The following is a 22,230-nucleotide window of genomic DNA, read 5'->3' as shown; positions in this document are numbered from 1 at the left end:
ATAGCCGGTGCTACATATCCGTATAGTGCTTACTTCAACAGGTAAGTTCTTGTTGCTTGGTAACATCTTGGATGTGAAAACCTTAAAATAGCCGGTGCTACATATCCGTATAGTGCTTACTTCAACAGGTAAGTTCTTGTTGCTTGGTAACATCTTGGATGTGAAAACCTTAAAATAGCCGGTGCTACATATCCGTATAGTGCTTACTTCAACAGGTAAGTTCTTGTTGCTTGGTAACATCTTGGATGTGAAAACCTTAAAATAGCCAGTGCTACATATCCGTATAGTGCTTACTTCAACAGGTAAGTTCTTGTTGCTTGGTAACATCTTGGATGTGAAAACCTTAAAATAGCCGGTGCTACATATCCGTATAGTGCTTACTTCAACAGGTAAGTTCTTGTTGCTTGGTAACATCTTGGATGTGAAAACCTTAAAATAGCCGGTGCTACATATCCGTATAGTGCTTACTTCAACAGGTAAGTTCTTGTTGCTTGGTAACATCTTGGATGTGAAAACCTTAAAATAGCCGGTGCTACATATCCGTATAGTGCTTACTTCAACAGGTAAGTTCTTGTTGCTTGGGAACATCTTGGATGTGAAAACCTTAAAATAGCCGGTGCTACATATCCGTATAGTGCTTACTTCAACAGGTATGGGATTTATATCCTTCTTCGTCCTTGGATGTGAAAACCTTAAAATAGCCGGTGCTACATATCCGTATAGTGCTTACTTCAACAGGTAAGTTCTTGTTGCTTGGGAACATCTTGGATGTGAAAACCTTAAAATAGCCGGTGCTACATATCCGTATAGTGCTTACTTCAACAGGTAAGTTCTTGTTGCTTGGTAACATCTTGGATGTGAAAACCTTAAAATAGCCGGTGCTACATATCCGTATAGTGCTTACTTCAACAGGTAAGTTCTTGTTGCTTGGAACATCTTGGATGTGAAAACCTTAAAATAGCCAGTGCTACATATCCGTATAGTGCTTACTTCAACAGGTAAGTTCTTGTTGCTTGGTAACATCTTGGATGTGAAAACCTTAAAATAGCCGGTGCTACATATCCGTATAGTGCTTACTTCAACAGGTAAGTTCTTGTTGCTTGGTAACATCTTGGATGTGAAAACCTTAAAATAGCCGGTGCTACATATCCGTATAGTGCTTACTTAACAGGTAAGTTCTTGTTGCTTGGGAACATCTTGGATGTGAAAACCTTAAAATAGCCGGTGCTACATATCCGTATAGTGCTTACTTCAACAGGTAAGTTCTTGTTGCTTGGTAACATCTTGGATGTGAAAACCTTAAAATAGCCGGTGCTACATATCCGTATAGTGCTTACTTCAACAGGTAAGTTCTTGTTGCTTGGTAACATCTTGGATGTGAAAACCTTAAAATAGCCGGTGCTACATATCCGTATAGTGCTTACTTCAACAGGTAAGTTCTTGTTGCTTGGTAACATCTTGGATGTGAAAACCTTAAAATAGCCGGTGCTACATATCCGTATAGTGCTTACTTCAACAGGTAAGTTCTTGTTGCTTGGTAACATCTTGGATGTGAAAACCTTAAAATAGCCGGTGCTACATATCCGTATAGTGCTTACTTCAACAGGTAAGTTCTTGTTGCTTGGTAACATCTTGGATGTGAAAACCTTAAAATAGCCAGTGCTACATATCCGTATAGTGCTTACTTCAACAGGTAAGTTCTTGTTGCTTGGTAACATCTTGGATGTGAAAACCTTAAAATAGCCGGTGCTACATATCCGTATAGTGCTTACTTCAACAGGTAAGTTCTTGTTGCTTGGTAACATCTTGGATGTGAAAACCTTAAAATAGCCGGTGCTACATATCCGTATAGTGCTTACTTCAACAGGTAAGTTCTTGTTGCTTGGTAACATCTTGGATGTGAAAACCTTAAAATAGCCGGTGCTACATATCCGTATAGTGCTTACTTCAACAGGTAAGTTCTTGTTGCTTGGTAACATCTTGGATGTGAAAACCTTAAAATAGCCGGTGCTACATATCCGTATAGTGCTTACTTCAACAGGTAAGTTCTTGTTGCTTGGTAACATCTTGGATGTGAAAACCTTAAAATAGCCAGGTGCTACATATCCGTATAGTGCTTACTTCAACAGGTAAGTTCTTGTTGCTTGGTAACATCTTGGATGTGAAAACCTTAAAATAGCCGGTGCTACATATCCGTATAGTGCTTACTTCAACAGGTAAGTTCTTGTTGCTTGGTAACATCTTGGATGTGAAAACCTTAAAATAGCCGGTGCTACATATCCGTATAGTGCTTACTTCAACAGTATGTAAGTTCAGGTGTTGCTTGGGTAACATCTTGGATGTGAAAACCTTAAAATAGCCGGTGCTACATATCCGTATAGTGCTTACTTCAACAGGTAAGTTCTTGTTGCTTGGTAACATCTTGGATGTGAAAACCTTAAAATAGCCGGTGCTACATATCCGTATAGTGCTTACTTCAACAGGTAAGTTCTTGTTGCTTGGTAACATCTTGGATGTGAAAACCTTAAAATAGCCGGTGCTACATATCCGTATAGTGCTTACTTCAACAGGTAAGTTCTTGTTGCTTGGTAACATCTTGGATGTGAAAACCTTAAAATAGCCGGTGCTACATATCCGTATAGTGCTTACTTCAACAGGTAAGTTCTTGTTGCTTGGTAACATCTTGGATGTGAAAACCTTAAAATAGCCGGTGCTACATATCCGTATAGTGCTTACTTCAACAGGTAAGTTCTTGTTGCTTGGGAACATCTTGGATGTGAAAACCTTAAAATAGCCGGTGCTACATTTCCGTATAGTGCTTACTTCAACAGGTAAGTTCTTGTTGCTTGGTAAACATCTTGGATGTGAAAACCTTAAAATAGCCGGTGCTACATATCCGTATAGTGCTTACTTCAACAGGTAAGTTCTTGTTGCTTGGTAACATCTTGGATGTGAAAACCTTAAAATAGCCGTGCTACATATCCGTATAGTGCTTACTTCAACAGGTAAGTTCTTGTTGCTTGGTAACATCTTGGATGTGAAAACCTTAAAATAGCCGGTGCTACATATCCGTATAGTGCTTACTTCAACAGGTAAGTTCTTGTTGCTTGGTAACATCTTGGATGTGAAAACCTTAAAATAGCCGGTGCTACATATCCGTATAGTGCTTACTTCAACAGGTAAGTTCTTGTTGCTTGGTAACATCTTGGATGTGAAAACCTTAAAATAGCCGGTGCTACATATCCGTATAGTGCTTACTTCAACAGGTAAGTTCTTGTTGCTTGGTAACATCTTGGATGTGTGAAAACCTTAAAATAGCCGGTGCTACATATCCGTATAGTGCTTACTTCAACAGGTAAGTTCTTGTTGCTTGGTAACATCTTGGATGTGAAAACCTTAAAATAGCCGGTGCTACATATCCGTATAGTGCTTACTTCAACAGGTAAGTTCTTGTTGCTTGGTAACATCTTGGATGTGAAAACCTTAAAATAGCCGGTGCTACATATCCGTATAGTGCTTACTTCAACAGGTAAGTTCTTGTTGCTTGGTAACATCTTGGATGTGAAAACCTTAAAATAGCCGGTGCTACATATCCGTATAGTGCTTACTTCAACAGGTAAGTTCTTGTTGCTTGGTAACATCTTGGATGTGAAAACCTTAAAATAGCCGGTGCTACATATCCGTATAGTGCTTACTTCAACAGGTAAGTTCTTGTTGCTTGGTAACATCTTGGATGTGAAAACCTTAAAATAGCCGGTGCTACATATCCGTATAGTGCTTACTTCAACAGGTAAGTTCTTGTTGCTTGGTAACATCTTGGATGTGAAAACCTTAAAATAGCCGGTGCTACATATCCGTATAGTGCTTACTTCAACAGGTAAGTTCTTGTTGCTTGGTAACATCTTGGATGTGAAAACCTTAAAATAGCCGGTGCTACATATCCGTATAGTGCTTACTTCAACAGGTAAGTTCTTGTTGCTTGGTAACATCTTGGATGTGAAAACCTTAAAATAGCCGGTGCTACATATCCGTATAGTGCTTACTTCAACAGGTAAGTTCTTGTTGCTTGGTAACATCTTGGATGTGAAAACCTTAAAATAGCCGGTGCTACATATCCGTATAGTGCTTACTTCAACAGGTAAGTTCTTGTTGCTTGGTAACATCTTGGATGTGAAAACCTTAAAATAGCCGGTGCTACATATCCGTATAGTGCTTACTTCAACAGGTAAGTTCTTGTTGCTTGGTAACATCTTGGATGTGAAAACCTTAAAATAGCCGGTGCTACATATCCGTATAGTGCTTACTTCAACAGGTAAGTTTCTTGTTGCTTGGTAACATCTTGGATGTGAAAACCTTAAAATAGCCGGTGCTACATATCCGTATAGTGCTTACTTCAACAGGTAAGTTCTTGTTGCTTGGTAACATCTTGGATGTGAAAACCTTAAAATAGCCGTGCTACATATCCGTATAGTGCTTACTTCAACAGGTAAGTTACTTGTTGCTTGGTAACATCTTGGATGTGAAAACCTTAAAATAGCCGGTGCTACATATCCGTATAGTGCTTACTTCAACAGGTAAGTTCTTGTTGCTTATAACATCTTGGATGTGAAAACCTTAAAATAGCCGGTGCTACATATCCGTATAGTGCTTACTTCAACAGGTAAGTTCTTGTTGCTTGGGAACATCTTGGATGTGAAAACCTTAAAATACCCTCCGCCGGTGCTACAATATCCGTATAGTGCTTACTTCAACAGGTAAGTTCTTGTTGCTTGGTAACATCTTGGATGTGAAAACCTTAAAATAGCCGGTGCTACATATCCGTATGTGGCATTGTCTTACTTCCACTCTCTGGTGACAGTTACTATTTGTATAGCTATAAAACAGCCACCAATATTTAATTACCAATAAATACTTTGCTAGTGTGAAATAATCACGAAAGAAAGCATGTTATACGTCATATTCTCATGTATATGGCAGGTCATGTTTAAATGTGATGTATATTTTACAGCTCGGAGATGGAACAGTATCACCGTTGAGACCAACCTGACGTCGTCCTGTAACATGGACTGTGCCTGTTCCAATAATGACCTTGAGCCGATATGTGGCATCAATGGCATCACCTACTTCTCCCCGTGTCACGCAGGCTGTACTCGATTCTACAGCTATATCACGCCACAGGAAAAACTCATGGTACTTATATTATTATAGTTTGATATACAGTGGAACTTGCTTGATACGAACTCGGGTAATTCGACAACCCAGCTTAATACAAAATACTTTGCCGGTTCCGGCTGAATTCCTTCTTTATCTTTGTTGAACAAACTCGGAAAATTCGAATTCAGGAAAACAAACTCCATGGAAAACTGAATAATAACTTGGTCCGGGGGCAAATGACCTAAATCATAAATCATTAAATGTTCGTATAGAGATTTTTTGGACACTGTGATCGCTGAAAATGCTGATTTCTTTTGCACAAATATGCCATAAAACGGCATTTCAAAAGCCGCTCACCACTACAAAAACATGGAAAAACTGTTTAATGTTTAGCCATGAACCTAAATTATATTGTATCAACAATCATCAGCAATAATCAATTGTAAAGCTGCAGTACATGTTCATTACTTGTACATAAACATTACCCCGGCTGAAATGGCGACATGATAAAAAACAGGTGCTTTCGTCAGTAGACTTATAATTGAGAACTCGCTTAATTCGAACACTAGGATACCTCGAAGGTTTATCTTGGTCTCTTCGAGTTCGTATTAACCGAGTTTCACTGAACAGCTAAGCATTGTTAACTACTTATAAAGATCACTAGTACCATAACAAATCTTGGGACCAACAAAGTAAAGTCAAACCTGTCTTTTAAAGACCACACTAGGGACCAAGCAAAACATTTGTCATAGAGTTATTTCCCATACACTTGAGTTCAACAAAAGTTGCAATTAATCTATTAACGTGATAAGGCCAAAAATATTAATATGTCTGTTTAGGGTTACCTGACGGACCCTAATTTTTTACCCCCAACCCTAATTGGTTTTTTTCCCACTTTTCTACGAAAAAAATTAAAAGTCGGGATTTCGATCTCGGACTCCGGTTCCTGCCATTATTATTTAAGGATTAACTTGAATAGATTTTTTATGTTATGGAGATATAACACAAAAATCTGAGTGTACTCTAAATAAACCGCGAAGATTTTTCATTTTGGGACTCTTTTGTCTATGAAATTAATGCACCGTCATCTCAGCCAATCAGAAGCAACGTTACAAACGGCGACGCCATTTTTTCCTTTATGGGCTGATAAAGTAAATTTTTAAGCCAATGAAAATGCTCGTAACAAGCAAAAATGAATTATTTTATAGTAATTCGACTAAAATTACAATAAGATACGTTCCCGAAATAAAAAATACAAGTTTCAATTATAAATAACATGTTATGTTAGAACATCTGTGTGTGTATATTATATAGGGCAAAGAAGTAGCGACGTTACAAACGGCGACGCCATTTTTTCTTTATCCTTTATGGGCTGATAAAGTAAATTTTTAAGCCAATGGAAATGCTCGTAACAAGCAACATTGAATTATTATATTTAGAAAAAAGAAAAAAAATCCTCCTGACTGACCGACCGACCCTATTTTATTTTGCCGTTGTAACTCTACACAGACATTTATTTATTTATCTTTTTTTGGCCTAGTTCGTGTTGCAGACTTCACTTTTATCACTTCTTATCTTCTCTTTTTGTATGACATCTTATCGTAAGTTAAAGGAGAGAAAAATGCTCTTCCAGCTTTATCATATCAGGTTTAAGCCATATCAAAACTGTAGGATTTGGGGTATCCATATATATAAGCACTTTAACAAACAACTGTTATGTTTTTTACAGAATTTCAGCGGGTGTTCCTGTATAATGGACAACATCAGTATATCTCCAGAGGTGATCATGTCGCCGGTGGCGACTAAAGGTCCGTGTAAGTCGACGTGTCAGAACCTGTTCCCCTTCCTGATCCTCCTAGTGGGAGTGACCTTCACTGTGGCTGGTACACAGATGCCTCTCCTCATGGTCACTCTCCGCTCAGTACACGAGGAGGAGAGGTGTTTCGCTCTCGGCATGCAGTTTGTCATACTCAGGCTGTTTGGTAAGTCTGTAATTCAGGGATGAAAATCTTCAGCCGATTGGCTGATTTCAGCCATTTAGACTTTCAGAAAACAGCTACCTAGTACATGTAATTCCATATAGTTTTCACACAAAAAAAGAGTAAATTTCAGCCTTTTTTTAAAGATTTTCCATTTTCGTCTCTGGTTATTACATCTGGTCTATATACGTTTAGTAGAGGTGGAATTTTGTATGTATTATAATGTAGTAGTTTGGAATGAACTTCTGTTAGATACATTTGATAATCAGAACACTTGAGTTCAAAGTCCAAACAGACTTTGATTGATAGAATCTTACATAGGTCTGTCAAGTGGACAGGGACATCTCAACCTGAGTGAAAGACTTTGGCTGGTTAGCATGAGACTTGATGAGTGTTAACAGTTAAATTCTTATGCATGTGAGCTGCCTTTTCCCTACTCATGGTGCATATTGGTAAAAGACAGTGTTAACTTCTCCCTTGCAATTGCGGGATAACTTGTCAAGTCCATCCAAAATGCATGCTGTTGTATAGTATACGAATGTTAAATCTTTAGTAAGTGGACTACTTTTATAATTATCTTTTACAGCGTACATCCCGTCTCCTATCATGTTTGGTAACACAATAGACACCGCCTGTTTGTTGTGGAAGGAAAGATGCGGACGCCACGGGTCCTGTCTCGTTTACGATATTGTCCAGTTTAGATACAAATATGTTGGTAAGTATAACACAGCTGATTAGCAGAGGTAGTTTAAATTTAAATATTTGCATTTTCACTGAGCCCTACTATGTGAACTTACCATACACAATTGGCATTCAACAGTCTATGAACTGCCATTCACTTATTATGATGTCATTATCATTGTGATGTCACAACTATCGTGCCAGCAATTATCGAAGATGGTTGTTCTGTCTTTGATGATAATGAAATCTTTATTCATTATAAATGCAATCTCTCTTGAGATTTCATCATAAAATTGTTATCAAATGTAAATATAATTAGCGCTTCATCTTGAATTTGCCTCTGCCCAGTTGCCCAGTTGGCATTCATACTGGCTATGAATGCCAACATGAGACGTTCAATGCTTAATGACAAAATGTTAAAAAATATGGTACCTCTGCTAGGGATCAAACTTAGAACCTGTGGTTTACGCTCTACATATCCAGATGAGAAGTTCTCTAGTCCGGTGGTATATTACTGGTTTATATTTCAGTGATACAGTGTCTTTTTTACTTTCCAGGCATATCAGCTGGTCTGAAACTGCTAGGTGCTACATTGTTTCTGATTGTATGGTTCCTGATAAAGAAGAGAAATGAACAGGATGTCCAGAATACACTCTCGGTAAGTATTAAAAAGTGATTTCATGTAAAATTACCTTTCTGTAATAGTAATTCTGTTCTTCTGGTGCTTTGGCTAAGTGTTTAAGGTAAAATTGTTTGGTAAGAAAAGAGGTTTGGGAGTCATTGGTGCTTTGATAGTCTTATACTGTAAACCAATTTATATCCATGTGCCATTAAATTTCATGGATAAAAATAAATCACAAAAATAAATCACTGAAAATACAGGTAAGTTTAGATCGCGAAATTACTTTGCAAAAAATTGCTAAAAATAAGTTGGTTTGCAGTAGGCCAAAGGGAAATTAAAATGTACTTTTGTGTACTGATTTTAAAGATGCTCCATCGCCGACAGAGCGTAAATGATATTGATATTAAAGGAATCTGTGGTAGTATTCAAAGGAGTTCAAAAGAGACAATTGTTTATTGCAGGTCAGTGAAATGATGAATTCCGTGAACTCCATAAACAAAATGGATATGGATTACGATCAGCGCACAAAACACCAGCGTACGTCCAGTCAGAGTAGTCGCGACACTGACCGTAGATCGGGGCATCGTCGCACTCACAGTCAAGCGTCCAGTTATCATGACAATGTATTACCAATTTATAGCCAGGAAACAGTGGACCATTGCAGTACCATCTACACACAGGACCACAATCACTATAGTGACAGTGACTCAGACACTCCAGAAACAAGCTTCTCATTAACCCGACCAGTCGAGTCAGCTGTATGATTGTAAGCTATGGAAATCTGTGTGATGAAAGACATGTGTATGTTAGTTTGAAGTGCACATGTTTAATACAGAAAAATGTGTTGTTGTGGAAAAATTTTGCAAAGTTTTCTGTATATGATTGTTCTCTATATGCGTAATAGCATCAATTTACCTGTGCAAAGATGAACTTTTGTGTAAATATATATATATATGTCTTGCCATGTGAATATACTGTTGTGTAAATAGTTGTGACACCAACGTTGAGCTATCTACTACAATTTGAGCTGATTGTTCTATGTAATGTTTGAAAACAAATTGTGATATTTGAGTTGATGAAACGATGTTGTAAATTTATTGCAATGTATTATATACGTATGTACTGACATTTTATTTACACACAAAAAAAATGTGATAAAATGACATTTCATGTTCTACCTGCCATTCATTCAGGCAGAATTATATTTTTTGCCGAAATATTTAATATCAGTGTTCAGATTTAAAATATAAAACTTGCATATCTTAATTTCTTTGTAAAGTCAGTCAATTATATCCTTCATTGTTGAATGCAAAGAATCAGGATTAGAATAATGAACCGTAAATTGTTGTATTTTTCAAAGTTGCAATATTTACAATAATTTTTCAGCTATTCCCCCATTATAAGTTGTGAATAAAAGAATTTTGGATTTTTAGTTTTTGAAATAGTCACCGGTACCAAATATATGGGATTGAATATCTTGACAAACACATGTTATTGTCAAGTTTTTGCAAATGTGTGATCTGCTAAGTCAGGACGATTTACAGTCCCGTCATAGTGACGACTACGGCAAAACCATCAAAACAAGGTAGGTCTCGCTACACTACTGCAATACAAAAGCCTTAGTTTTGTCTAGAAAACCAATAAACTTTTTGGTTGTTAAAATTTTTGAAACTGACACATTTCGATAAAAAATTGTGTGGTTTATTTAGTTGTCACTGGAATTGTTCTTGATTGAAGTTAACTGAAATCTTCTATTTTCTTAGCTATCTATCTTTTTGGAAAATAAATGATTGATTTTGTGAAATTGACCAAAATTTATCTTACCTATGAATTTCCAAGAAAGGTTGTGCTTTCTTGGCATAACTAGTTTGATTCCTGTATTTTCAGAGAAATTGAAAAATTTGAAATGTTTTTAAATTGAATGCAGAATTTTTATAGTGAAAAAAATGTTTCTTAAACTTATTATTTAGTCTAATTAGTTTCTTTGAAAGTTAGTGCTTTTCGAACTTCCTAAGCCAAGGGACATAAATCTTTTGATTCCTGTATTTTCACAGCCGTAAAATTTTCAGATTTTTAAATTGTCTTGACTTTCAGATCGTAATAATGAATACCAGTATGAGTATATTGGTGGTAAGGGTGCGGTACATGAGGTAAAAAGTAAGGATCTAAATCTATATCACTAGCCTCATCGTGCACGAGTGTTGGTGGGGTTCATTGGTCGCATTCACCCCCGTGAAACATATTTAGACTCTTCCAAATCAAAAGACTAGACCAGTCCATTATGAAATGTCAGGGGTGAATGAATTAAAATAACATGGGTCAATTTTGAGAGGATCTATAAATCTATATCACTAGCCTCATGGTGCACGAGTGTTGGTGGGGTTAATTAACTGATTGGTTTCATTTCATTCACCCCTGATGACACATTGAAACTCATCCAAATCAAAGACCAGAACAGTCCATTATGAAATCTCAGGGGTGAATGTGTCCGTATAACATGAGTCTGTAATCACTGCCCTCCTATGGTGCACGAGTGTTGGTGGGGCGATCTGGTTAAAATCTGGATCACAATTCTCATTCCATTTCATAAATGATCTGACAACATCTCATCTGAGGTCATGTTCTGGTGACCTTTCAAATTGACCAATCTTCTTGACAGCGAGGTCGAGTTGTCAAAATCTTTTTCCTGTCTATACCTAGTCATAAGTGCCACATTTGCTAAATATTCATGATTGCTTAAAAAATGTTTTTAGTAATGCTTCATGATAAAGTATACTGTATTCAACCCAATAAGTGCCCATGTCCCTCCTCCCTTTTGAGGCCTCAATTTCAATTGTCTGGGCATTAATAAAGACCAAAACTACACAAAACTAAAAAAAGGTTTTGCAATAATTTTGTCTTATGAAGCACCTTTTCATTATTTCAATTTTTTGAACGCCCTTGGCACTTATTGGGTCGAGTACACTAGATGGAATAAAAACAGCTGAGTTGAAGTACTGTGAGTATAAATGTCACCAGAGGCGTGTTCAGGATGGCAAGCGCTCGCGAACGTTAGTGGGCGCTCTCTTCTGAATGGACAGGAACGGAGCCCTGTTTAGAGATTTTTCAACCATATTTATTCTAATAATAGTGCCAGAGCAAGTGCACGAGAGACTGTACAATATCAAATCCGTGTTCGAGCATTTGCTGCCGTTCAGGAAATTTTCGTGTCGCTCGTGCGCTCGCCATCCTGAACACGCTTCAGAACATGATCCTGAATCAACGGGGATGTTAACAGATCCTCTATGTAACAGTGAGAATAAGAATCGTATTTTAATCAGATTATTGGTGGGGTTATATATATAAATTTATCTAACATTACATGGAAAATGACATATATATATACCTAACTAATGTTGGAATTGGCCTTGTCAGTCAACACAAGTCTTTAAAGGGACATTTCTTCATATTGAATGGTATTAGGATGTCAATATGCAATTAATGGCGAAATATTGTTACAGTAAAACACATTTATAACAACACACTTAGATAAAACTCGTGGTTTTAATGTGGTACTTTTCATTTCACACTTTCCAACCCTTCCTATCAAAGAGGGAGACTTCTGATTTTGAACCCCTGTTTGAGGCCATTTTAGCAAGTCCAAATTTTTCACTATTCAAAATGTCAAAAATCTTACTATACCATCAGAAAGAACAGGTCAAAATATGCAAAAAAATCAACATTTAATTTCTTCATAGGGTTTAATAAATATACTTTCTTGAGGTTAAAAGTTGAAACACCAGAATTTACCCCCATGGGAATTTCAAAAAGTTGGCAAGTGTGTCAACTGTTACCTTGGTATAGTCAAGACGACTGTAAAGGCCCATCAGTAGTCAGATGACCGTTAAGGTCCTTGGGCATCTTGTAAGATATATATATATATTTGTGATCAGACCATTGTAACCAACAAGTGGCTTGATATAACCACAATGTATACCAGTAGTTACAGTGAACTGCAGACAAAGGGAGACAACTTTTGCTCTACCTTGTGAAGGATTGTGGTAATAAATTAATATCCTGTAGAATGTTTAAGTAAAATTCCTCATTTAATTTAAGAATTTTCTTTTTACTAAAGGACTGGAAATTATTTTAGTCTTTCATGAAATACACAAAATTTAAGAGTTTTTTTTTCAGATTGATTTTGTAAGCTAATTAATGTTAAATGTTATTTATTTTTGTAAGATTAAAGTTAATTAATGTTATTTTGTTTTTGTAAGATTAAAATTAATTAATGTTATTTTATTTTTGTAAGATTAAAGTTAACTAATATAATGGTCAATGTTATTTTAGCTTGCATCTTTCATTTAATTAAAAAAAGATACAAGCTATTGTTAGTCCTACAACCGGCATACATGGTGTAATTGTTAAGTGTAAATACACAATTAAAATTTGGTTGCTTCATTGATTCCAGTACTTAATTAGACTAATTGCCATCCTTTTAATTATCTCTAGAGATCTGAAACTGCAAACTTGCTTATTATTTTCACAGAGATTTACTACTGCAATTTGAGTCAGACAACTGAAAAAATCCACATTGATTTGTTTTTAATAGATTTATACTGATACCTCATGCTCAGGATGTTTAGGACAGTTCTTCATGATTAAAGTTTAGTTTTACTTGTGATTGAAACTATCCCACTGCAATTACATTTTGGAATATTCCCATAGAAAGTGTGAATACTAGTTTTAAGATACTAAAACGACGTAGGTTAAGTACAATTAACCATCAATTAGAAATATAGTCCAACCTTCCAGTGATTATAATGACGTCACAAATATTGTGTCAAAAGATGACATCACAATCACATGAAATGGCACTAATGAACAGTAAATTTGAATTTAGCCACATTGTTTTGAGATCTTGAAACCCCCTCTACAGGACACCAATTATTTATTTTCAAATTAAAGTGATCATATTTTTGTTGCTGGGATAAAGTATAAAGATATAATATTATTTATATAATGTATGTGTTTCTAATGTTCTTACCTGTTAATATATATATGTGTTATTCAGGCAGGTGTTGAATGTATGTAACTGTATATGTAAAAGATTGGTGTTTTAATACAATATGTATATTGAATGGTTATACAGCTAATACAATATGTATAATGGTTACAGCTAATGTATATAAAATGGTTACAGAATAAAATATGTTACAGCTAATACAATATGTATATAAATGGTTACAGCTAATACAAATATGTATATAAATGGTTACAGCTAATAAAATATGTATATAAATATGTATATATAATTGGTTTACAGCTAATAAAAACTATGGTATCTAAATGGTTCAGCAGCTAATAAAATATGTATATAAATGCGTTACAGCTAATACAATAATGTATATTGGTTACAGCTAAGTGCAATATGTATATTAAATGTGTCTACAGCTAATAAAATATGTATATAAATGGTAAGCAGCTAATAAATGTATGTATATAAATGGTTACGCAGCTAATAAAATATGTATATAAAGATGGTTACAGCTAATCAATATGTATATAAATGGTTACAGCTATAATACAATGATGTATATAAATGGTTACAGCTAATACAATATATGTATATTAAATGGTTACAGCTAATATAAAATATGTATATATAGAATGGTTACAGCTAATAAAATATGTATTTAAATGGTTACAGCTTGATAAAGATATGTATATAAAATGGTTACAGCTAATACAATATGTATATAATAAATGGTTACAGCTAATACAATATGTATATAAATGGTTACAGCTAATACAATATGTATATAAATGGTTACAGCTAATACAATATGTATTTGTATATATATATATATTATTACAGCTAATATATGATATACATAAACAGTAACACATGTTTATACAAACATTGCGAAAGTTGAAAAAAAAAATGGCTGAACATTCGCACCAGCAAGGACATCTGTGAGTAAGCCAGACCTAACATTATTTTGCTGAACCAAACAATGATGTAGTGTCCAGGCAGCTGCTTTCATGATTATCATATGTAGTTGTATTGAAAGCTTCATTGAGGTTGATTTCAGAGTGAAAACAAAATAATATTTCAACAACATCATACAGTGTATCTAAAACGGTTCTATATATAAATAAGGCAGTTTTGAAGTGCTAAACTCTCTAACTACTGAAATTGATGAAGGATCACAGCTTCAAAATTAAAAGAGTTGACATTTGCGTTTGATTCTAAATGTGAAGCATCAGGTATAAAATTTCTCTTGCACAGCTTGTGTTTGAGCTTGTGAGTTCACCCAAGCCCTAATACTGGCCACACCTTCACAGTTCACTTGCAGCTGTGTGCCACTGCTTGTAGCATTTCAAATACATGACACATCATATCATAAATTAGTAATATATTTTAGATAAGATGATTATCCATTTTCAAAATACCACACCAGGTTTGATAAAATGGTCAATTTACCATCATATTTAGCTACTGATTATGTTCGGTCTACAGCTCCTTCTTCTCTTGATTATGATGGAGGGGAGATAACTCATCCTTTGTTCAATTCTTTGTTCCTTATTGTTGGACATCTTTACATTTTGATATTTGACAAGGGAGATAATTATTACTTAGTGACTGGTATTTTACACTAGGGGAGATAATTAGTACTGTGTCCAATATGATTCACAAGGGAGATAATCATTCAGATGAAACTGATGATGTTAATCATTTGTCATATTTGTATATACCATTCTGTACATAACACTCTTTGTAGTTGTGATAAGGTGAGATAATACTTCTCAAATTGTGTATATGATTTTCTGTAGAACTTTTTCTGAAAAAAAAGGGAAATAATTCTTGATTGTGTATATTTATGTGTAAGACTGTCCATCTCATGCAAAGGGAGATAATCCTTGTCTGATTGTGTATATTTTCTGTGAGGCTGACATTAATACATATATAATCTGTATGACTGTCTATCTTCGAAAAAGGGAGATAATCCTTGTCTGATTGTGTATATTTTCTTTACAGACATTCCACGCTCCATCCTGAACCTGCTGACCAACAAGATCTACCTGATTACGTGCCTGGGTATCTGCTGCGAGATCTCCATCGTCAGCGGATTTGTCGTCTTTCTTCCAAAATACCTGGAGACTCAGTTTGGAACCTCCAAATCTGTTGCTAATCTCTTTACAGGTAAATAAGGAATTTGTTTTGGTATTAATATTCCTTGAATTTTTGTAAGTCTTAAACTCAATTTATTTAGAAATAGACTTGTAATTCAGCTCTACTACCATGCTCTATATGTTATACTCCAATATAAGATTTAACAACTCCCCGTTCAGGGTCACCTCGGCATGACCCCTATGTATAGCCAATCAGTGTGTTGCCTATGAAGTCTCTGATGTGATTGATTCTCTCAGAAGCATAAACGGCTACTGCTATAGCTATCTGGAGGTTATAGGCTAGGGTCATGCTGAGGTGACCTATCTGGAGGTTATAGGCCAGGGGTCATGCTGAGGTGACCTATCTGGAGGTTATAGGCCAGGGTCATGCTGAGGTGACCTATCTGGAGGTTATAGGCCAGGGTCATGCTGAGGTGACCTATCTGGAGGTTATAGGCCGGGGTCATGCTGAGGTGACCTTATCTTGGTTATTGACCGCAGGGTCATGAGGTGACCAGGGAGGTTATAGGCCGGTGTCTGCTGAGTTAGACATGCTTTTCTGGAGGTTATAGGCCAGGGGTCATGCTGAGGGTGACCTATCTGGAGGTTATAGGCCCGGGTCATGCTGAGGTGACCTATCTCATGAGGTTATAGGCCAGGGGTCATGCTGAGGTGACCTATCTCGGAGGTTATAGGCCGGGTCATGCTGAGGTGACCTATCTGGAGGTTATAGACCAGGGATCATTGCTCTGAGGTGACCGCTAACTGGAGGTTATAGGCCAGGGTCATGCTGTGAGGTGACCTATCTGGAGGTTATAGGCCTGGGTCATGCTGAGGTGACCTATCTGGTGGTTATAGGACGGGGTCATGCTGAGAGGTGACCCTAAATATGGGAGCTGTTAGATCTAGTTTTGCGAAATTTGCAAGTCTTAATTTTGATTATATTGGTGTTAATATTCAGTGAAGTTGATTTATGCCATTTATGTGCCCACTATAAAAACAGGGTTAAATATGAAGAGAAAGCTATGCCTATCCCATGTATTCCCACTTGTTATTTCATAATGTAAAAACAAACATGAATGAATAAAAAATACTGGTGTTGTGAGCCTGTTTTGAGAGGAGAGGTTGTTTTGATAACTAATTCATTTTCTTGTAGGAGGGATCGGTATACCAGGAGCGGTGGTCGGTATCTTAGTAGGGGGCTTTATACTCAAACGCTTCCAGTTACGACCAAAAGGTAAGTACTTAATGATCTGATAAAGTACAGTCATACCCGAGTATAAAGACCTCCCAATGGACAAATAAAAAATGGTCTTTATATAGCCAGATGGTCATTATTCACAGGTTAAATTGTATTGAAATGTAACATTTGGTACCCTGAAAGTGGTCTTATTATGCAGGTGGTCTTTATACAGAGGTGGTCACTAAGGAAGGTTTCACTGTACTCTTTCAAATGTATCCAAATTCAAATTTCATTACTCTGTCACTAATTTCTAAAATTTCTTACTTGGTGGGAATTAGATAGAGTTATTACTCCTGCACTGTAGAATAACATTAAAAAAAACCTATAGGCGATTAAATCACTGGTTCGTTACACTGGAGAGTTGGGAAAGGTCTTGGCTATTTGTGTAAAGGCCCAAAAACCACTTCCACATCACAAGCATTATCATGAATCTAAGTACTGTATTTGACCCAGTAAATGCCCAGAGCGGTTAAATAAAAATGCATGAAAGGGCGTTTAATAGAATAAAGTCGGGGCCGATATTTATTACATTATTGCAACTAGTAATTATACATATAAGCCTTTCATCAATTTGCAAATAGAAATCAAATAAAGCAAATCTACACAGTTTTCATAGTTTTAATCTGTATTTAAGCCAATGTGAGTCAAATCAAGGTCTCAAAAAAGGCAGTGGCTTCGGCACGTTGTGACCTGTGTGGAATCACAGGGATGCCTGTGTTTAGATTGGATAATTATGGTATGCATTGTTTTATCATGATATATTCAGTTATATTCATGTGTTGCAATCTTCTACGATTATTTCCATGTGGGTCCTTGTCAATGTTTTATGTGGTAAACATGGGTCCACCAGGTGTTATAGATACCCTATTCCCAGAAATTATCACTGGGTCCTTTCTATATTTCTGTGAGTCCATGAACATCGGCGATGCGGCACGTAGATTGATCACTATGTATTGTAATCAATTATTCTAAAACATCCTCCCTATATTTTGTTTATGGTGACAGCTCACAGCTGGCTTGACTTGGATATATTAGCTTTTTATGGGATATATCTTCTTCGTCCCTTAAAATTAGCCCTGGTGCTATTCCGAAATATTACTTCAACAGGTTCGTTGTTGCTTGTAAACATCTTGGATGTGAAGAACCTTAAAATAGCGGATGCTTTACATATCAGTATATCCGGTATAGTTCAGTGCTTACTTTCAACAGGTAAGATTCTTGTTGGCTTGGTATTCTTGTTGCTTGGTAACATCTTGGATGTGAAAAACCCGCTTAAAATAGCCGGTGCAACATAATCGCGTATAGTGCTTACTTCAACAGGCTAAGTTCTTGTTGCCTTGGTAACATTCTTGGATGTGTTGTCTGAAACCTTAAAATAGCCGGTGCTGCTACATATCCGTATAGTGCTTACTTCAACAGGTAAGTTCTTGTTGCTTGGTAAGCATCATTTGGATGTGAAAACCTTAAAATAGCCGGGATGCATATCATAAATCCGTATAGTGCTTACTTCACTGGTAAGGTTGCTTCGGGTAATCATCGTTGGATGTGAAAAACCGTTATAATAGTGCTTACTATCATATTGTGCTTAATCAACAGGTAAGTTTCTTGTTGCTTGGTAAACATCTTGGATGTGAAACCTTGTAAAATAGCTGTTCTATCCTTACTTTCAAACGCGTATACTGTTATCTGATGCTGTCCCGTGACGGTTTTTTGATGAGTTACTTCAAACCAATTTGACTCATAGCCGCCGTGTATCTGTTGTGGAGAAATAGAAACTAATATCACCTCAAATAGATAGACTTTTAAGTATATTTAGATAATCCAGTGTTTATTTGTAATTTATGGAAACAGACTCTGTAAAAAGTGTTGATAAGAGGTAACAGTAAAGTTGAATAATGAATAAGAATGGATGAATTTTTTCTTTCTTTTACATTAGGAATTACACCTCGCTCCTTACCTCTTGTATACATCCCCCAACCATGTATGATTTTTTTTGGCAATTAAAACTGTAATGTCAATGGGTTATTTATAGCCATCCCTCTGAGAACTCAGATAGTTAAACATGGGGGCGCTCTACTGCCTGGAATCATGAGATGTACTGACGCGTGCGAGCTGTGCAGGCTATGTAGTATACAAGAATGGTGTCTGGCATAACTTCTCTTATAAACTACTTAACAGATTTTGAGATAAAAATGGGTACATCAGAACCCTAGACATAAACGGGGAGTTGAGTAACGTCTAAAAAAATTGGTGTCTTGCATTGTCCCGTCCTCATTTATAGGTAGTTATAACTAAAAATTTGTGGGCAGCTAGAAGTTTTGGTAATTAGTTGTCCACATCTGTGATATTTTTTATTTATTGTGTTTTTTGTTTTTGTTTAGTTGCAAGTTTTTAATAGGCATTAAACCAGCCACGCAATATTTGATACTCTAATAATATTACTTTGCTAGTGTGTGAAATATATAACGAAAAGAAAAGCATGTTATAGCTGTTCACTCATTCTTCATGTTAGATCATGGCAGGTCATGTTTTAGATTAAAGATGCTCCACATGCTGATAAACGTTTTTTTTCTCTATCAAATGCAGGAGAAGGCGATTTAGTATTTTTTCTTTTTCTTTATAAAAGATACTTACTTTACACCATTACCACCATTGAAAAGTATGAGCTTCTCATTTCACTTCAAGATATAAAAATCAAAAGTATTTTTTTGCATCCCGAAAAAAAGTCCGTGGCACTATATCGTATATGGAATGAAGTACTGATTGGCGTCATTCGCAAAAAGCAAAATAAGATCATTTCGTATTTTTTGGTGTTAATTAGACATACATATGCACGAATAAACAACCAATTTATAGTTCAAATGATGAGTACCATTTATGGTCCGTCGGCGGTGGAGGATCTTTAAAGTTAATTAATGTTATTTTATTTTTGTAAGATTAAAGTTAACTAATATAATGGTCAATGTTATTTTAGCTTGCATCTTTTATTTAATTAAAAAAAAGATACAAGCTATTGTTAGTCCTACAACCGGCATACATGGTGTAATTGTTAAGTGTAAATACACAATTAAAATTTGGTTGTTTCATTGATTCCAGTACTTAATTAGACTAATTGCCATCCTTTTAATTATCTCTAGAGATCTGAAACTGCAAACTTGCTTATTATTTTCGCAGAGATTTACTATACTGCAATTTGAGTCTGACAACTTAAAAAAAATCCACAGTGAGTTTGTTTTTCAATAGCTTTATTACTGATACCTCATGCTCAGGATGTTTATGACAGTTCTTCATGATTAAAGTTTAGTTTTACTTGTGATTGAAACTATCCCACTGCAATTACATTTTGGAATATTCCCATAGAAAGTGTGAATACTAGTTTTTAAGATACTAAAACGACGTAGGTTAAGTACAATTAACCATCAATTAGAAATATAGTCCCAACCTTCCAGTGATTATAATGAACGTCAAAAATATTTGTGTCAAAAGATTGACATCACAATCACATGAAATGGCACTAATGAACAGTAAATTGTTATTTACCCACATTGTTTTGAGATCTTGAAACTCCCTCTTACAGGACACCAATTATTTATTTACAAAGATGATCATATTTTTGTTGTTGGGAATAAAGTATAAAAGATATAATATCTATTTATTATAATGTACAGTCCCAAAACCGTCCGATGATTTCGAACTTCGAAGAATCGAATTTCTCGCTGTATCGAACTTTTTGTCCTGGATCGCGCGCGCATTTCTTCACTATATAACATATAATAACCCATGTATGAATCGAAGTATTTTATGAATCGAAGTTCTCGGATGTATCGACACTTTTTTTCATGGTCCATTTGTTATAGCAATCCATAGGAAACTGGACACAAGACTCTCGATGATTCGAATAAAAACTTTACCTGTTGCAGATTCAGAGTGTTTGCCAATACCCCGCGGCAATTCGTTTCAACACCTAAGCTTGTCCGACGCGACGGCCCTTCGGCGGTACAATAGGTATTATTGACCAGCTTGTGTTGCTAGCTTGATTATCTTCAAGGTTTATTATTCCCCCGCCCAACGAAGTTGGCGAGGGGATATACAAATGGTTTCCGTTCAGGTCCGTACCGTCGGTCACCGTCCGTACCGAATGGTTTCCGGAGCATAACTCTATAAACCCAGTAGCAGAAATTTCCTACACGAAACTTCTTACACATATTGTGTTATTATGGTCTAGTAGTGCCTTTTGCTAATTTTAGGTTTTCAGTTTTTGCATTTTTTCCGTAAACCATGGAAAACATTGCTGAAAATATCATATTTTTGTACCAGGTTCGTTTCCGGAGCATAACTCTAAAACAAGAAGAGATATTTCCACGAAACTTCATAGACACATTGGTCTTATGGTCTAGTAGTGCCTTTTGCTATTTTAAGGTTTTCACTTTTTGTACTTTTTTCTGTAACCATGGAAACATTGCTGAAAATGGCAGATTTTTTGTGTAAGAATCGTTTCCCGGAGCACAACTCTAAAACCAGCAGAGATATTTCCATGAAAACTTCATAGACACATTGTTCTTATGGTCTAGTAGTGCCTTTTGCTATTTTTAGGTTTTCATTTTTTGCACTTTTTTCCGTAACCATGGAAACATTGCTGAAAATTTTCATATTTTTGTACCAGGTTCATTTCCGCAGCATTTGGAAAACCGGTTAGGTCATCTGACCCGAAGGGTCAGGATGACCTATAGTCGTCATGTTTCGTCCGTTCGTCGTCCGCCGTCCGCCGTCTGCCCGAAGGGTCGTATAGCGTCCGTGCCGCCGTGCGCCGTGCGCATGCCGTCCGCGTGCGTTAACTTTTCACATTTTGAACTTCTTCTCAAGTTCTACCAGTGCGATTTAGCTGAAACTTGCATGAAATGATCCTGACATGGTCCCGACAAAGTGTTGTTATATTTTCGGGTCGATCCGAAATCCAAGATGGCCGCCACAGCCGCCATCTTGAAAACACATTTTGAACTTCTTCTCAAGTTCTACCGGTGCGATTTGGCTGAAACTTGCATGAAATGATCCTGACACGGTCCCGACAAAGTGTTGTTATTTTTCGGGTCAATCCGAAATCCAAGATGGCCGCCACAGCCGCCATCTTGAAAATACATTTTGAACTTCTTCTCAAGTTCTACCGGTGCGATTTGGCTGAAACTTGCATGAAATGATCCTGACATGGTCCCGACAAAGTGTTGTTATTTTTCGGGTCGATCCGAAATCCAAGATGGCCGCCACAGCCGCCATCTTGAAAACACATTTTGAACTTCTTCTCAAGTTCTACTGGTGCGATTTGGCTGAAACTTGCATGAAATGATCCTGACAGCGGTCCCAACAAAGTGTTGTTATTTTTTCGGGTCAATCCGAAATCC

General features: G+C 36.3%; 1 protein-coding gene and 1 pseudogene across 1 annotated transcript; both read left to right on the top strand.

Moving 5' to 3' along the window:
- Window positions 1-651: 651 nt before the first annotated feature.
- LOC138309843 (solute carrier organic anion transporter family member 5A1-like) lies at window positions 652-9,947 on the top strand. The gene is made up of 6 exons (XM_069251083.1): window positions 652-738; window positions 5,009-5,190; window positions 6,884-7,136; window positions 7,720-7,848; window positions 8,372-8,472; window positions 8,898-9,947. Exons 2-6 carry the CDS (start codon window positions 5,062-5,064, stop codon window positions 9,198-9,200), a joined length of 915 nt encoding a protein of 304 aa, XP_069107184.1. The 5' UTR covers window positions 652-738; window positions 5,009-5,061; the 3' UTR covers window positions 9,201-9,947.
- Window positions 9,948-22,230, top strand: part of LOC138308603 (solute carrier organic anion transporter family member 5A1-like) — a 27,623-nt pseudogene continuing 15,340 nt past the window's right edge.

This window comes from Argopecten irradians, chromosome 15, assembly GCF_041381155.1.
Source record: "Argopecten irradians isolate NY chromosome 15, Ai_NY, whole genome shotgun sequence".
Lineage (NCBI taxonomy): Eukaryota > Metazoa > Mollusca > Bivalvia > Pectinida > Pectinidae > Argopecten > Argopecten irradians.
The sequence above is the reverse complement of the archived record's forward strand: the minus strand, read 5'-3'. Positions and strand labels throughout refer to the sequence as shown.